The sequence below is a fragment of the Onychostoma macrolepis genome, chromosome 20, assembly GCF_012432095.1.
Source record: "Onychostoma macrolepis isolate SWU-2019 chromosome 20, ASM1243209v1, whole genome shotgun sequence".
Classification (NCBI taxonomy): Eukaryota; Metazoa; Chordata; class Actinopteri; order Cypriniformes; family Cyprinidae; genus Onychostoma; species Onychostoma macrolepis.
The window spans coordinates 22,431,504-22,448,279 of NC_081174.1; the positions used below are offsets into that span (position 1 = coordinate 22,431,504).

A 16,776-nucleotide genomic window follows, 5' to 3' on the forward strand; every position below is an offset into this window, starting at 1 on the left:
CATAAAAATATATTTATCATTATGCACTGTGTGCCTGAATTTGCAATAATGGGCATGAGCAAAACTTTCAAGGTTTTACAAATATCTGAATATAGAATGTACCTGTACATGTGTTATAGATGCTGATGGGGAGACTTGAGTTTGTTGCAGTGAATCCATCAAGACATGAGCAACTGTAACTTCCCATTTCATTTGTGCAGTTGGCATTTGGACCACATACAGATGGACTGAACAGGCATTCATCTATATCTGGAAAGGGAATAACACATTCCAGAACAATATCCCAATATTTAAAATAATTTTCTAATTACAGTAATTAGAAATGTTAACAACATCTGAAAATCATGATAATGCAAATAAATGAATCACACCTATACATGGGTTATTGCTATTAATAGTTTCATTCATCTTTGTGACATTATATCCTCCCCAACAGGAGCAGGAATAGTTTCCGTTGTAATTGGAACAATTAGCATTTGGCCCACACATCAACGAGGAGTTGAGACATTCATTAATATCTGAAATATAACAAATGATAAAAACATGGGAAGATTAAAACGTCCAATCTGACATCATCCATAAAGCATGCCAGCTTTGAATCATGTAGAATAAATAGAAACTGATTGTTCAGAAATTCAGCTGTCAATTATATAAAAAAAAGGTGTGGTGTGGGGGTGGGGGACAATGTTCCCCTTCAGGAACTCTAGCTGCGTCGAAACGCTTTGGGAACACCTTCAGCGTGACCATGCTCTAAATCACGTGTGCACACTGCACAATGAATCTCTTATTTACATCGTATCTACACTTTGTTATAATGAGATGATCCCCGAACTTGCAGAACTCAGCACATGACAAAAACTCTGCATTTTGATCGGTAAGTGGATTCTAACTTAAACACTTCTGGTCTTACTTAAGAAATCATCGCACATGTCTGTGAACGGCTACATTGCTCAACGCTGCAAATATGTTTCGCCAATATCAGATGGGGCCCCCTGATTCCCCGGGGCCCTAAGCGGCCGCTTACCTTGCTTATTGGTTAAGTCCGCCCCTGGAGAGAGGGCTCAACGCTCCGCCTATCTTCCTCTGAGGAGGTAGACATGGAGGACGTCGATGAGCTTTCGAAAAGCAGATTGTTTGCACAAGCATATTGTTTGCACAAGCATATGAATGAATTCATTATGAACAGCATTTCTGGGGAGCGGAGCTCGCGCAGCCAACTCTCGAGGGGGCTGATCGCGCTTCTCCCCGCTGCAAACGCTCCGCTCCCACCGGGCACGATCCGAGGAGTGTGTCCGTGTCTGTGAGTTTGTGGTTCCTGGTCCCGCTGCTGCTGAGGCACGCCGGCGGTTGAGATCACGGGGATCGCATATGGATCTGGCGGACAGTTGGAGAAGGGCTCGCCCTTTCTCCACCTGCATTCCCTAGATCTAGCGCTCTCTCTCTCGGGGTTCGGAAGCCCGCGTTGCGGTTTCTTCCCCCTTTGAGTAAGAGCTCGCTGCTGCAGCTATCTTCTCAGAGGAGAGTGATTTGTTGCTATGAGACGTTTCTTCTCGAGGGAAGAAAAGGTTTGTGTGTGAAATCAGTGCATTACGGTCATTCAAAGCGACGCTTTATATTTAATCTTTTCACAACCAGACCGTGTTTACTTGTCTGTTTTTTTTCGACTGCATTTGATTCTGAGGAATTAAATGGTGTTATTGTCTGCGATGAGAAGTTTTTATATATATATATATATATATATATATATATATATATATTTTTTTTTTTTTTTGTTTTTATTTTTTTTTTACTTACTGTATTTAGTAGGGGCTGAAGACAGGCCTCCTTTCTTCTCCCTCACTCTCTATACAGCGAGCGCTTGGGATGAATTCTCGAGTAGGGAGCACGGTGCTCTCTCTTCCTCGGAGGAGGTTGAGGTGGCAGCAGGGGCTGCTGACGGGAGCAGCCCCAACCGTGTTCCAGCTCCTCATTCAGGGCCAAAGGTTTCTAGCAGGAGGCGGATCTGCAGACTGTCATTTTTGCTGGATAATCTTCGGCTAAAACGTTGTGACGCCTATGGCCCAGGACTTTTGTGGGCCGGCCCCCTCTGGGGAAGAGCGGATACACCTCATTATACGGTGCCCGTCTCTCCTCAGTGCCCTCAGGAGATCGTTCTGCCAACCCTGCCACCTACAATGTTTCAGGGCGCAGCGGTTTCCCGCGAGTGCTTCTCTCAGTCTCCGCCCGGAAACGTAGCGGTACTGGGAGGCTCACTACCTCTTTGGAGGTCTCTAGAGCAGCTAGATCGGCCATCCCCTGCCAGTCCTCTGCTTCAGGGCACTGAGCTAGCAGCTCTAAGTATACCAGAGGCCAGTCTCGAGAGACTGATTCCCTTAGTAGACTATTTGGCAGCGTGGAAACTACTGCCAAACTTGTCCTGGTGGGTCCTGCACACTGTAGAGTGAGGCTATAGAATCCAGTTCGGTTCTCCTCCGCCTCAGTTTAACGGGGTCATCCCCACTCTGGTGGGTCCCGAGCAGGCTCTGGTCATGGAACAGAAGTATTACTCCTTTGAGGAAGAAGGCCATCGAGGTGGTCCCTCCTCACATAGTAGTGTTCGGGTTCTATAGCCGGTACTTCACCATTCCAAGGAAGGATGCAGGGTTGCGTCCTATTTTAGATCTGCGTCATTTGAACCGCTCAGTCAGACGACTGAAGTTCAGCACGCTCGCACTCAAACAAGGACCGAGGACTGGTTTGTCATGATCGATCTAAAAGGTGCACGTGTCTTCATCCTTCCTCATCACAGGAAGTTCCTGAGGATTGCTTTTGGGGGCAAAAGCTAACCAACATCGAGTTCTTCCTTTTGGCCTTGCACTCTCACCCCACACTTTCACGAAGTGTGTGGATGCTGCTCTGGCTCCTCCGTGATCCCAGGGCATCCGCATACTCAACCACATCGTATGGCGGTTCGACATTGAGATGTCGGTCTCACTCACATGAAAGAGCTGGGGGTTAAGACTAAATGCCAAGAAAGGTGTACTTTCTCCATTACAGAGGACCACTTATCTCGCCGTGGTGTGGGATTCGACCATGATGCAGGCACATGTGTCCCCTGCTCAGTTCGAGTCAATCCTCACGGCAGTCAAGAGGGTGAAAGAAGGCCGGTCACTTACTGCCAAGCAGTTTCAGAGACTGCTGGGTCTGATGGCAGCTGCGTCCAACGTGGTTACTTTTGGCCTTCTGTACATGAAACCCCTACAGTGGTGTCTCAAGACCAACGGGTTCTCCCCGAGGGGAAACCCGCTTCGCATGATCAAGGTCACGTGGCACTGCCTTCGTGCCTTAAACATGTGGAGGAAACCTTGGTTCTTATCTCAGGGCCTGGTGCTGGGAGCTCCTGGTCGCCGCGTATGCTAGCGACGGATGCGTCCCTCACCGGTTGGGGAGAAGTCATGAGTAGCCGCTCGGCCCGCGGTCTGTGGAGTGGTCGCCATCTCACGTGGCACATCAACTGCCTGGAGATGCTGGCCGTGTTTCTAGCATTAAAACACTTTCTCCCAGACTTAAGAGATCACCATGTGTTGGTGTGCACTGGCAACACAGCGGTGGTTTCTTATATCAACCACCAAGGAGGTCTGCGTTCGCGCCCCCTGTACAGGCTGGTTCGCAAGATCCTTGTGTGGTCCCAGGGCAAACTCCTCTCGCTGAGAACAGTTCATATTCCTGGGCATCTCAAGATGGGAGCAGACATCCTGTCGAGGCAGGAGCCGAGACCCGGGGAATGAAGACTTCACCCCGAGGTGGTGAAGCAGACTTGGAGAGTTTGGCCAGGCACAGGTGGACCTGTGTGTGACTCGAGAGACATCGCACTGTCCCCTCTGGTTCTCTCTGACTCATCCAGCTCCACAGGGGCTGGATGCCATGGTACAAACGTGGCCGAGGCTTCATCTGTACACCTTTCGCTCTGCTCCCGGGAGTTCTGCAGAGAGTGCGCCGAACGGACAAAAGAGCCCCGTTCTGGCCGGGCTGAGTACGCTCGGACCTGATTTCCCTTCTTGACGGCTCTCTGTGGAGATTTCCGTCAGGAGGGATCTTCTCTCTCAGACGGAGGATACGATCTTTTACCCCCACTCGGAACGGTGGAAGTTATGGATGTGACCCCCGAGGGAGGACATCTCGTAGCTTCCGGTCTCTCAACTGAGGTTGTTGAGACCATCCTCCAACCCAGAGCTCCCTCTACGAGGAAACTGTATGCCTTCAAGTGGAAGCTTTCACTTCTTGATGCGGAGACCACCAGCTCGACCCAGTCAACTGCCCAGTTGGTACAGTTCTGGAGTTCCTGCAGACCAGTTTCTCCATAGGGTTGATCCACTCCACCCTAAAGGTCTACGTGGAGGCCATTGTGGCCTACCACGCCCCTCGTGGTGGCCAGTCAGTGGGCAGACACCCGCTAGTTACAAGTTTCCTCCATGATGCGCTGAGGCTGAGGCCTCAGGCCAGAGAAGCTTATGCTAAGTGGTGGATTAAGGATGCTATTCCATAGTCTCGAGTCCTCTGATCTCCCCTCTCCTTGGGGGTCAAGGCTCACTCTCCAGAAGTTGGCCTTCGGGACATGGTCCCCGCCTACTTTAGCCACTCCTGAAGGCGTTCCCAAAGTGTTTTGACGCAGCGTCTCGTTCCCTCAGAGAACTAGGGCTACATACGTAACCTTGAGACGTTATTGCAGCTCAGAGTACACAATGTGAAGCTAGAACCCACTTCTACATGTGTTACATGTTATGTATTTGTTACATGCTCACCATTGCATGGGTTACTGGTGCTGACTGGTTCACTGATATTTGTTACTGTAAATCCACTCAAGCAGGAACAGCTGTAACTCCCAATTGAGTTGGTGCAAAGAGATTTTGGACCACAGACCTCTGATGTCTTAAGACATTCATTCACATCTTTATTACAGGAAGAAAATAAAAATAGTTTGCATAAAAATATGATGGTCAGAGTCATAAAATATATATTTATCCTTATGCTTTTGTGCCTGAATTTACAATAACAGGCATGAGCTAAACTCTCAAGTTTTACAAATATCTGAATATAAAATGTACCTCTACATGTGTTATTGATGCTGATGGGGAGACTTGAGTTTGTTGTAGTGAATCCATCCAGACATGAGCAACTGTAACTTCCCAATGCATTTCTACAGTTGGCATTTGGACCACATACAGATGGACTGAACAGACATTCATTTATATCTGAAAAGAAAATAACACATTTTAGAACAATATCTCAATATTTAAATAATTTTGTAATTATAGAAAAAAAATTAATTAGAAATTTGATCAACATCTAAAAATCATGATAATGCAAATAAATGAACCACACCTATGCATGGGTTACTGCTATTAATAGTTTCATTAATCTGTGAAACATCATATCCTTCCCAACAAGAGCATGAATAGTTTCCGTTGTAATTGGAACAGTTAGCATTCAGCCCACACACCGATGAGGAGTTGAGACATTCATTAATATCTGAAATAAAACAAGTGATAAAAATATGGCTGCTGAGAAGGTTAAAATGTCCAGTCTGACAGCATCCATAAAGCACATCAGGTTTGAATTATGTAGGGCAAATACAAAATGACGCTTCAGAAATGTAGCGGTCAATTTTAAAAAGCTAGGTTATTATTGAAATTAAACATATGTGAAGGGAGAACCCACTTCTACATTTGTTACATGTTATATATGTTCTACATGCTCACCATTGCATGGGTTACTGGTGCTGACTGGTTCACTGATATTTGTTACAGTAAATCCACTCAAGCAGGAACAGCTGTAACTCCCATTTGAGTTGGTGCAATGAGAGTTTGGACCACAGACCTCTGATGTTTTAAGACATTCATTCACATCTTTTTTACAAGAAGAGATATAAAAAATATAATTATCCTTATGCACTGTGTGCCTGAATTTACAGTAACAGGCTTAAGCAAAACTTTCAAGGTTTTACAAATATCTGAATATAGAATGTACCTGTACATGTGTTATTGATGCTTATGGGGAGACTTGAGTTTGTTGCAGTGAATCCATCAAGACATGAGCAATTGTAACTTCCCATTTCATTTGTGCAGTTGATATTTGGACCACATACAGATGAGCTGAACAGACATTCATCTATATCTGGAAAGGGAACACATTGAAGTTTAACCAATGATATAACTGTACTATCATACTTTGCCATTCTATTACAGAGTGCAGGTTAAATGAAGCAGTAACTGTTGTTGGTCATGGTACTACTGGAATTGAAGAAAACTGACATGACTTGGTTTGAAAATTAAGCATATCCTCTTGTGCCTATATACAAATTCTTTCAGTCTTCAAAGATCCTGACAAATTAGCATTAAGAACATTTAATGCTCTTCTCAAAAGTTTATTTTTTAATATCTTAGTATTTAAGTTAGGAATACACACAAATCTGAATATAGAATGTACCTGTACATGTGTTATTAATGTTGATGGGTAGACCTGAGTCCTTTGCAGTGAATCCATCAAGACATGAGCAACTGTAACTTCCCAACTGATTTGCACAGATGGAATTTGGACCACATACAGATGAGCTGAACAGACATTCATCAATATCTGGAAAAGGAATAGCACATTTCAGGACAATTTAGCTCAATATTCCAAATATTCAAACAACAGTGTTTAGTGAAGACTTGATTATATAAGACTATTCTAACAACTTCAACATCATCAACATAAAACTTGATAATGCAAATTCAATGAATCACCTCTCTGGCAGAGTGGCCCCTCTGAAGGGAGAGCTTTAATACATCCACAAGTGCCTCCCACAATGCCATCACACACCTGATAGGCCCTGCAGGTGTCATTGGGCCAGAAATGAAGCTTCTCGCACTTGCACTCGTATTCTGTTTCATTTAACCCACACACTGTAATAGTAATCATAAGGTAAGACAAAACAGTTTATATTATTGCTCAAACTTAATATTTGACATATTTGACCCAGAAAGGTTTATTAGAATCTTGAGTCACTCTGCCTGTTTGTAATAATGCCTGTTAACAGTGGTCAATTAAGCCTACTTTTTATCTTAAATATTTCACCCAAAAACTTTATTACAATGTAGAAAAATGCAACAATATTTTATATTTCAATATTTTCAAACGTTATTATTATGATGTCATACGATTCTGTACTGACTTGTTAGCCAACAAAATGTTACATGTCTTTATGTCTAATTTAAGTTCTTTCTTAACCAGCTTCTCTTGCCAGTTTGATGTTCTTCCAAGCAATATGCATTTCCTTCTTTTAATTCCAGCAATTTAGCAAAAGAATTGTGCGTAAATTGAACACTGAAGCCATTTTTATCGAAGTCAGAAGTCATGTTGCTAGCTATTTCTAAATTGCTGTACGAAAAGACAGGAGACCGCGGAGTAGCGCCACTGCGTTGCTATGGAGGACAACAGGCGCTCAGTACTGCAATTTACCAATTCACACTCAAATATTCCAGAGAACCGTGTAATTAGGTTTAATATTCCTTTAGCAAATGTTTCATTTACAGCTGACATGAATGAAACATTAGGTTCTTACCTGTAGTCATGTCGATATCTGTGATGTTTATGTTGTTGTTTAGAGGGAAAGGCAGACTGGTATTTGTGATGAGATACCTTAAGTAGTCCACCAGGAACAAGTCAGACAAACTTACAGCGATTTCAGTCTCATACTCATACAAAAACTCAGAAAGTGGCTCTGCAAACAGTAACAAACAGTAAAGGTTTGAGCAGAACAACTGCTGCAATTTTATTCTTACAATGTTAAAAATGTTTCCAATTTACCAGACTATTATAAATAGGAAATATTGTTTTTGCACAAGTTTGCATTTGTTTCACCTTGGCAGAACTGTCCGTCGGCTGGAAGGGCATTGATACATGTACATGAACCATCAATGATGTCATCACAGGCCTCATATGAATGACACGTGTCATTCGGCCAAACAAACAGATCCTCACATTTACACTGATACATTGTGTCATTCAGAGAACACACTGAAAAACAGAGAAGGAGTGGATTAACAGAGTAGGCCCGGACCACAAAACCAGTCTTAAGTTGCTGGGGTATATTTTTAGCAATAGCCAAAAATACATTGTATGGGTCAAAATTATCCATTTTTATTTTATGCCAAACATCATTAGTATATTAAGTAAAGATCATGTTCCATGAAGATATTTTTCTACCGGAAATATATCAAAACTTAATTTTTGATCAGTAATATGCATAGCTAAGAACTTCATTTGGACAACTTTAAAGGTGATTTTCTCAGTATTTAGATTTTTTTTGCACACTGTTAGACATTTCTGTAATTTCCACAGTTATTTACTGTATATCACCCAGTGTAATACTGCAAATTCCCTTTACAGTAAATAACTGTAATACCCTTTGCATCATGGGAATTTTCTGTGACGTCAGACCCCACATACAGAGACGTACTGTATTTATTTTTAAATTGCTGTATACTACTGTAACGGTCTCTTTGGCGCCATTATACTGAGGTCGTTTTATTTTCCTCATTTCTTACATTTGGATTGACACAATTTGCCCTGCACCGTGTCTACAACGCCGCAACAGCTTGGGACTGACTACACTGGATGTGTTACATCGCTTCTAATGATTGGAAAATCCGTTTGTACTTCGTGTCAGAAACAGCGCAAGCGCTTGGAGTACATCTGCACGTCAGAAATATACCGGCGCATCAGTTTACTGTCCGCTTTCACTGTAGATAATATATATATAATGGGTATATTGTTGTCTGTTGTCGAGTCGCACCGCGCCGCGCCACTCGCGTCCGAGGAAGTAGCGGGGCAGCGCCGCAGGGATGAACCTGCTAGAGTGGGAGAGCTCCGGAGAACATCTACGCTGTGTGTCGATGCACTTTACGAGAGAATAAGACCAGCAAGCAAGGTAAAAATATATATATACGTTTGTCTGTGTGTTTGTGTCAGATTTTTGCAGTTTAACCCATAGTAACATTTAACATTCTCTTAGGACTAAAGACATCATCGGAAACCCTTGCACTGGAAGATAGGGTCTAGGAACAGCACATTTCCAGCAGTGGTCAAAATCCACCCTCAGGGAGAAGAGAACCATGATCCAGGATGAAGGTCGAAACCTTGAGGAAGAAGGGAGAAGAGCAAAATCCATCGAGCTTGCAACTCAAGATGCCTGGACGAGGTGGAACCTCCCCAAGAGAACAATCACATGGGGTGAACTGTGGCGGCTGGAGCCCTTCCGTATATCCTTTCTACTCCGGTCAGTGTATGACACCTTACCAACCCCAGTCAATTTGCACAGGTGGGGGAGGAGGGAGGACCCACTGTGCAGGTTGTGCGGCGGGAAAGGAACAATGGCGCACATTCTGTCAGGGTGTAAGATCGCATTGACACAGGGGAGATACAGGTGGCGCCATGACAAGGTGTTGGCAGTACTCGCAGACATTCTGGAGCAGGAAAGGAGGAAGAAACAACCAGCCAAAGCAAGACCACTGCTGAGCACCATCGCCTTTGTGAAAGAGGGCCAAAGACCTGTCGTCCACAGCCAAGCCAGGCAGAATCTCCTGCAGTCAGCCCAGGGATGGGAAATGGAGGTTGACCTCGGGAGGAAACTCCACTTCCCCGAGGCGGTACTGGATGTCGAGGATTCCCAGCTCAATCTGTGTGGAATCTATTGACAAAGGTTGGACTGAGAGGCCACTTGAGGAAAGCAGCTGTTTGGAGGCTGGGAGAAGCGTCATAGAGAGCCTCCTGTTGGCTCTGGCACAAGAGAGAGGGCATAAGCTGGAAGCCTGGAGGAGAGGGGCAGTGACCTGGCCAGTCACTGCTGACCCGCCAACTGGAGGGTGTTGTGGTTAAGGGTCGAAACACCCAGAGAAGGTTGGGGACCACCTGACGACCTCTCTTCCAGGCCGAGGCTTCATCCATTAGAAATGGATGTATGCTAGCATCGCAGATGTATTTTACAACTCTTCAACATGGCAGTTACAGAACTTTACCATGGTAAACTGCGCTGTCGTTTCAAACTTATTGAATTAAGTTACCGAATTAAAATTGTTTTTAACGAGCACCGCTTATCTTATATTAACATTAGGTTAACTAATGTGAAATTTAGTTCAGGTGTTAGTAGTTAATGTTGGCCAGTAGCCTATTGAGAAAATAAAATCGTATGTTAGCTAAGTTAAACAAGTTTTATGGCTAGCTGCCTTTTCTAGTTTTAGAATTAGTTTGTTATAGTTTTTAATGGAATTTAAGATTTACTGCATTTTTTTTGTATTTGTGTTTTAAAGGCAACTGCAATGAAGCATCAAGAAAGACATGAGCAGGCCAGCCACCCTGAGACATGGTAAGAGAACAACTATGGTTTTGAGAGGTTTGTGTATTCTATATGAGGTTTGCCTTTTAAAAGTGTGCCATTTCTACTTCTTGTTTTTCAGAGAAGACATTTCTGTCAAAGTGGATGTGAGCAAAGATGGTGGCCACGTTTTGGAGCAGCACCTGGGTTTTGCAGATGGCTATGTATTCTTTGGCTGTTTGTCTTTTCCCCATTATGTTTCTGTTGCCTAAAGATTCGTTGTGAGGATGAATCCAGAGGACACAACATAATGCACTGCAAAATGTCCTAAGACAGGAGAAATGGTGAAGATGCACTGTTCCAGCATTGGAAGTCTGTATTTTTAAGTGTTATACATGCAATGTTTTAAATAAAGAATTTGATATTTTATAATTATTGTGTCTGTTTTAATTGAATGCCAGTAGTACCTATGAAGAGTAAAAATAAAATGAATTCTACATAAAAAATATAAAATCTAATGAAATCTATATTAAATTGAATGAATTACAGTAGTATACTGATAAATCAAATACAGTTTGCTACTGTAAATCTTAATTGCAGTAACTTACTGGCAACAGTATTGCCAGCAAGTTACTGTAAAAACCCTTTGAAATGTCTAACAGTGCACCCTCAGATTCCAAATTTTCAAATAGTTGTATATCGGCCAAATATTGTCCTATCCTAACAAGCCATACATCAATGATGTAGAAATCTCAATTTTGAAAAATTGACACTTATGACTGGTTTTGTGGTCCAGGGTCACAAATATAGTTATGTTCTTACATACATATATATATGAAGAGTTTATTTGCAAAAACAGATAACTCCATTTTTACAAAATTTCAAAAATCATGTTTTTTATTATGTTATCACGTTTTTATTGTTAGTTAGCTGTTTTTTTTTTTTTTTAAATAGTCAGAATAACCCAACTGCAGTTTGATTGAGATAAATTGGAAGGCACAATGAAAAAAACATGATTTTTGAGAATTGTTAAAAACAGTTATCTGTTTTTGCAAATGAACTCATATACAGGTGCATCTCAATAAATTAGAATGTCGTGAACAAGTTCTTTCAAAAAGTGAAACTTTCATATATTTTAGATTCATTGCATGTAAAGTAAAACATTTCAAAAGTTTTTTTTTTTGTTTTAATTTTGATGATTAGAGCTTACAGCTCATGAAAGTCAAAAATCAGTATCTCAAAATATTAGAATATTTACATTTGAGTTTGAATAAATGACCATCCCTACAGTATAAATTCCGGGTATCTCTTGTTCTTTGAAACCACAATAATGGGGAAGACTGCTGACTTGGCAATGGTCCAGAAGACGAACATTGACGCCCTCCACAAAAAGGGTAAGTCACAGAGGGTCATTGCTGAAAAGTGTGGCTGTTTACAGAGTGTTGTATCAAAGCATATTAAATGCAAAGTTGACTGGAAGGACGAATTTGGGTAGGAAAAGGTGCACAAGCAACAGGGATGACTGCAAGCTTGAGAATACTGTCAAGCAAAGCTGATTCAAACACTTGTGAGAGCTTCACAAGGAGAGAACTGAAGCTGGAGTCAGTGCATCAAGAGTCACCACGCTCAGACGTCTTCAGGAAAAGGGCTACCAAGCCACTACTGAAGCAGAGACAACATCAGAAGCGTCTTACCTGGGCTGTGGAGAAAAAGAACTGGACTGTTCCTCAGTGGTCCAAAGTCCTCTTTTCAGATGAAAGTAAATTTTGCATTTCGTTTGGAAGTCAAGGTCCCAGAGTCTGGAGGAAGAGTGGAGAGGCACAGAATCCATGTTGCTTGAAGTCCAGTGTGAAGTTTCCACAGTCTGTGATGATTTGGGCTGCCATGTCATCTGCTGGTGTTGGTCCACTGTGTTTTCTGATGTCCACAGTCAACGCAGCCATCTACCAGGAAATTTTAGCGCACTTCATGCTTCCTTCTGTTGACAAGCTTTATGGAGATGCTGATTTCATTTTCCAGCAGGACTTGGCACCTGCCCACACTGCCAAAGGTACCAAAAGCTGGTTCAATGACCATGGTGTTGGTGTGCTTACTGGCCAGCAAACTCACCAGACCTGAACCTCATAGAGAATCTGTGGGGTATTGTCAAGAGGAAGATGAGAGACACCAGACCCAACAATGCAGATGACCTGAAGGCCGCTATCAAAGCAACCTGGGCTTCCATACCACCTCAACAGTGCCACAAACTGATCGACTCCATGCCACGCCGCATTGCTGCAGTAATTCAGGCAAAAGGAGCCCCAACTAAGTATTGAGTGCTGTACATGCTCATACTTTTCATTTTCATACTTTTCAGTTGGCCAAGATTTCTAAAAATCCTTTCTTTGTATTGGTCTTAAGTAATATTCTAATATTTTGAGATACTGATTTTTGACTTTCATGAGCTGTAAGCTCTTATCATCAAAATTAAAAGAAATAAACATTTGAAATATATCAGTCTGTGTGTAATGAATGAATATAATATACAAGTTTCACTTTTTGAATGGAATTAGTGAAATAAATCAACTTTTTGATGATATTCTAATTATATGACCAGCACCTGTATATATATATATAAACTTTAGTAGTGTCACTACTTGTTGTAGATTAATTGCAAATTTAAAGACATTTGAAGGATCTTTAGCCAAAGAATGATGATGATTTGACAGGCTCACCTGTTGAAATGTTGAAAGCTGTAATTTCAACAACATTGTCCATTTGAAATGGAAGTATGACAGAGTTCACAGAAGATCTGATTTTGCTGATCGCTACAGTTTCAGATGCATTCACTTCAACAACTATGATGTATTCCACTGGATCTATACATATGACAACATGTGTGTGATTTCAGTAACCATGAGTGCTTTTCAAGTCAAACAACATCAAGCCACTCTCTCAGAACAAACAGACTATTAATTAAAATAATGTATTTACTGTCATACATAGAACATAAAACTATTATTTGTATTTGAGTTGATGACAAAACTGTGTACCAGACCTGCACTTCTTCGTCTTATATGATGCACTGGCCCATCTTTGTAGCTAAACTGGAATGATATAGTAAAAATATATATATAAATAAATTAATTAATGAATTAGTAAATTTATTAATAAATTCCAAAAGTATTTATTTAATAATTATTTAAATATAAGTGTTTATCACATGACTCAACAGTTTTTGGGGTCAGTGTTGCATACTGTATATCTTATATATAATAAACATTTGAAATAATCTTAGATTATATATCAGTTTAAAAAGACAGGAATGTTCATCATCCCATTTCATATTTGTGTGTGATAAAATTTACAAAAACATTCTTTCCTTACCTGTAAGTCCATACTTATTCCTGAGAAATCAAGAGTTTCCACAACCCACACATGGGTCAGCAGGATAGCCATGATGATTCTTACTGTAATAGGCCAAAAACGTATTATTTTAAAAAATGTATTACTATTAATTATATAAAATGTGTATCATATCAATGTGAAATATCCTTGTTGTAAACTGTTAACAAAAAACAAAAAAAAATGAAAGAAAAGGCACCTTAAAACTGGTGCAGCCTGTAGGTGGTAGACTTGAGCAACCTTAATGACATGAGACATATATTCTACACTTGCAGAAAAAAAGGTACAAAGCTGTCAATGGAAAAAGGTAAAAAAGATACCTTTTAGAACCTAAATTGTATATATTAGTACCTTTTGAAAGGGTACCACCCCAGTAAATGTGTTGTACCTATTTTCTGAGAGAGTAGCTTGGACCTAATAGCCTTTTAATAATAATAATTCAGTATGCTTAATTATGTGCTTTTTTACAAGTTAACATCTTTAGAGATTATTGTTAATCTTCCATGGTTTGGAGATTGGGTAGAACATAGCGTTACATGGAATTTTTTTCCATGTTCACCTGTGCTGCAATTAATTTCACCGATATACAGATGTAAGTTGTGATATTAGATGTTTTTTTGTTGTTTGTGTAATTGTGAACATATGAAAATATAATAAAAATATCATAAATATTGGTTTTATTGTTAAGCAATATTAAATTATTACAGAAACTCCTTAAGCAGCGTTGAAGCTTTCAGAATATTTTTCAAGTAAATATTTCCTGCATTTTTAAAATGAACATTTTGAATGACAGTGTATTTACTGAAAAGTAAAATAAAATTGTATTAATTAAAATAAGCACAATGTGATACAAACTTTGGTAATTGCTTAGAACAAGTATTGTCTTAGATATTACTCATTAGATATTATATTACTTAAGCTAAATTATTTATATTAACACTGGGTCCCTTTTGTTCCTTGCTGTTGAGCCTTTTACCCCCTCATATAATTATGATTTTTTTATTTTTTTATTTATTTTTAACCAAATTAACTGCAAAATGTGTTGCTCCATCAGGTTGCATGGTTCCTAGAATCTTACTAAAAACAGGAATCTGTTTTTTCCCCCGTTGTAATCTGTTAGTTATTAATGCTGTACATGTTAATCAGTAACAGTGCACATATACACTGACAAATCTGGTTTAAACAGATTTGTTTCAACAGTGTCAATTAATATTTTTCATATAATTATCATTGACAAAAAAATAAAATTATTTATTTTGTTGAATTAAAGGGGAAAGCAATCAGAGGAAAATATTGGCTTCCTTTGATCGTGATAAACTGCCAACTAAAAAAAATAATGCAACCATACTTAAAGATTTCTAACCAAAGTATGTATTTTTTGTACCTTCAATGGCCATGTCTCACATTCAAGGTAATGAATCAAGGTAATACAAATCATGTAAACATATTTCCTCAAAATGTGGATTTTCTTTTATTCATAAGGACATCCAGGAGTTTTCTGTAAAGCAGAACATGTTGTCATAATTGACATGTCAGAGTCTAATAACCATAAGTGTCCTATATACAAAATACAGGTTTAATGATACTAAAAAAGCATTATCAAGATAAAAGTCACACAGAAGTGGTCGTTTAAACTTTTAAATGTATTCATAGTCTATCAGAACAAACAACAAATAAACGAACAGCAGATGAATTTCACATTTGAAAGAAGAAACAGAATTTAGCACTCTTACCCTGCGTCTGGGGAAAAAAACCAACGCTGGCATGATTGCCTAAACTATGAAGTTATCTGTTTGAAGATCTAGGTTTTTGTTTCCTTGTGAAATGATCCACCTACAAAAAAAAAAAAAATCCCCCTTAGTTTTTCCTCCAATAGTTTCCTTGCATTTCTCAACGATGAAAGCACCTTTTGAAAGACATCTCAACATAATTAGAATATATTAAGTGAGAGTGAGTTTAAATTTTGAGATTTAAATCTCAAAGATTTTTTTTAATACCAAACATACCCGAGTTGAATAATACATTTATATTTTACATTTATGCATTTAGCAGACACTTACAACTGACTTAGAAGAGAGGAACACAAGTTTGTGAATTGGCCAACAGCAATATTTGTAATATACAATGGCAGGTATAGTTATAGGTTACGAAGCAAGCTAAAGAGGAGCAGAAAAGCAGATATTTTTTTAACACACTTCTTTATAACTCCTGTAAACTCAAGCACAACCGGTCTTGAAAAAAGCAAGTGGCAAATATTCAAAAGGCCACACCAGGGTATACTAAGAATGAGGAAGAAATAACAGCAACAAGGGCTGCATGATAGCCAACATCACAATGGCTTCTTCCTTTCAAGTGACACCCTACAAACACCTGAAAATTTCACAAGAACAGTTTTTCCTGCAGACTATATTTAGCCTGAACAATTAAAACTTTCATAACGATTCAGTCTATCATAACTGACACATTTATACCATCTACAATTGTACATTTGTAAACTACATAAACTGTACACTTGTAAACAGCATATCTGTACATTCATTAAAAAAAATATATATGCTTTTTTTCCCCCTGTATATTTCTACTTCTGTATATATTGCTTTATTTAATTTTCTGTTTTTCCTATCACTGATTTTTGAGACATGGGAGAAAACATGTCCAGCAATTGTAACTGCTAATAGGTTTATAAATGAAAATATTTTCAATTGTAAATGTTATGAGGGGTTAATAATAGAATGTATTCAACACAATTATCCCTTTCAATTTAATTTTTACCATTATTATATCAAATTTACGACACTTATTGTCTTCTCACTACATCTAAAACAATGTGTCCACAGAGAAGGGTTCATGTGCTATAAAATGGATAAAAATGTTTTTTAACAATGAAAAAGAGTTTGTTTTATCAAAAGCAACACTTAATAATATCTAATATCAAAGCAAGGTTGTTTTTCAGTGACACATGCGTGTTTCATAAGGTTTCAAAGTTGTCCCCACTTTTTGTCAACACTGTCAGACAGTCATTAAAAAGAAAAAAAATCAGGGAATATCAGGGGCAGCTG

At 39.7% G+C, this 16,776-nt stretch overlaps 1 protein-coding gene across 2 annotated transcripts in view; it reads right to left on the minus strand.

Annotated features, from left to right (window-relative positions):
- The window catches only part of LOC131527640 (fibrillin-2-like), a 33,824-nt gene extending 18,308 nt beyond the window's left edge, over positions 1-15,516 (minus strand). For both annotated transcript variants that reach the window (XM_058756877.1, XM_058756875.1), the window contains exons 1-16: positions 15,451-15,516; positions 15,102-15,215; positions 13,700-13,782; positions 13,371-13,419; positions 13,048-13,191; positions 7,882-8,037; positions 7,583-7,741; positions 6,765-6,923; positions 6,466-6,612; positions 6,007-6,153; positions 5,739-5,885; positions 5,362-5,508; positions 5,085-5,231; positions 4,782-4,928; positions 372-518; positions 103-249 (exon numbers count right to left, since the gene is read on the minus strand). In XM_058756877.1, the coding sequence (XP_058612860.1) occupies positions 103-249; positions 372-518; positions 4,782-4,928; positions 5,085-5,231; positions 5,362-5,508; positions 5,739-5,885; positions 6,007-6,153; positions 6,466-6,612; positions 6,765-6,923; positions 7,583-7,741; positions 7,882-8,037; positions 13,048-13,191; positions 13,371-13,419; positions 13,700-13,782; positions 15,102-15,114 (1,939 nt within the window). In that variant the 5' untranslated portion in view covers positions 15,115-15,215; positions 15,451-15,516. The remainder of the gene's footprint in view (positions 1-102; positions 250-371; positions 519-4,781; positions 4,929-5,084; positions 5,232-5,361; positions 5,509-5,738; positions 5,886-6,006; positions 6,154-6,465; positions 6,613-6,764; positions 6,924-7,582; positions 7,742-7,881; positions 8,038-13,047; positions 13,192-13,370; positions 13,420-13,699; positions 13,783-15,101; positions 15,216-15,450) is intronic.
- Between the last annotated feature and the right edge of the window lie 1,260 nt (positions 15,517-16,776).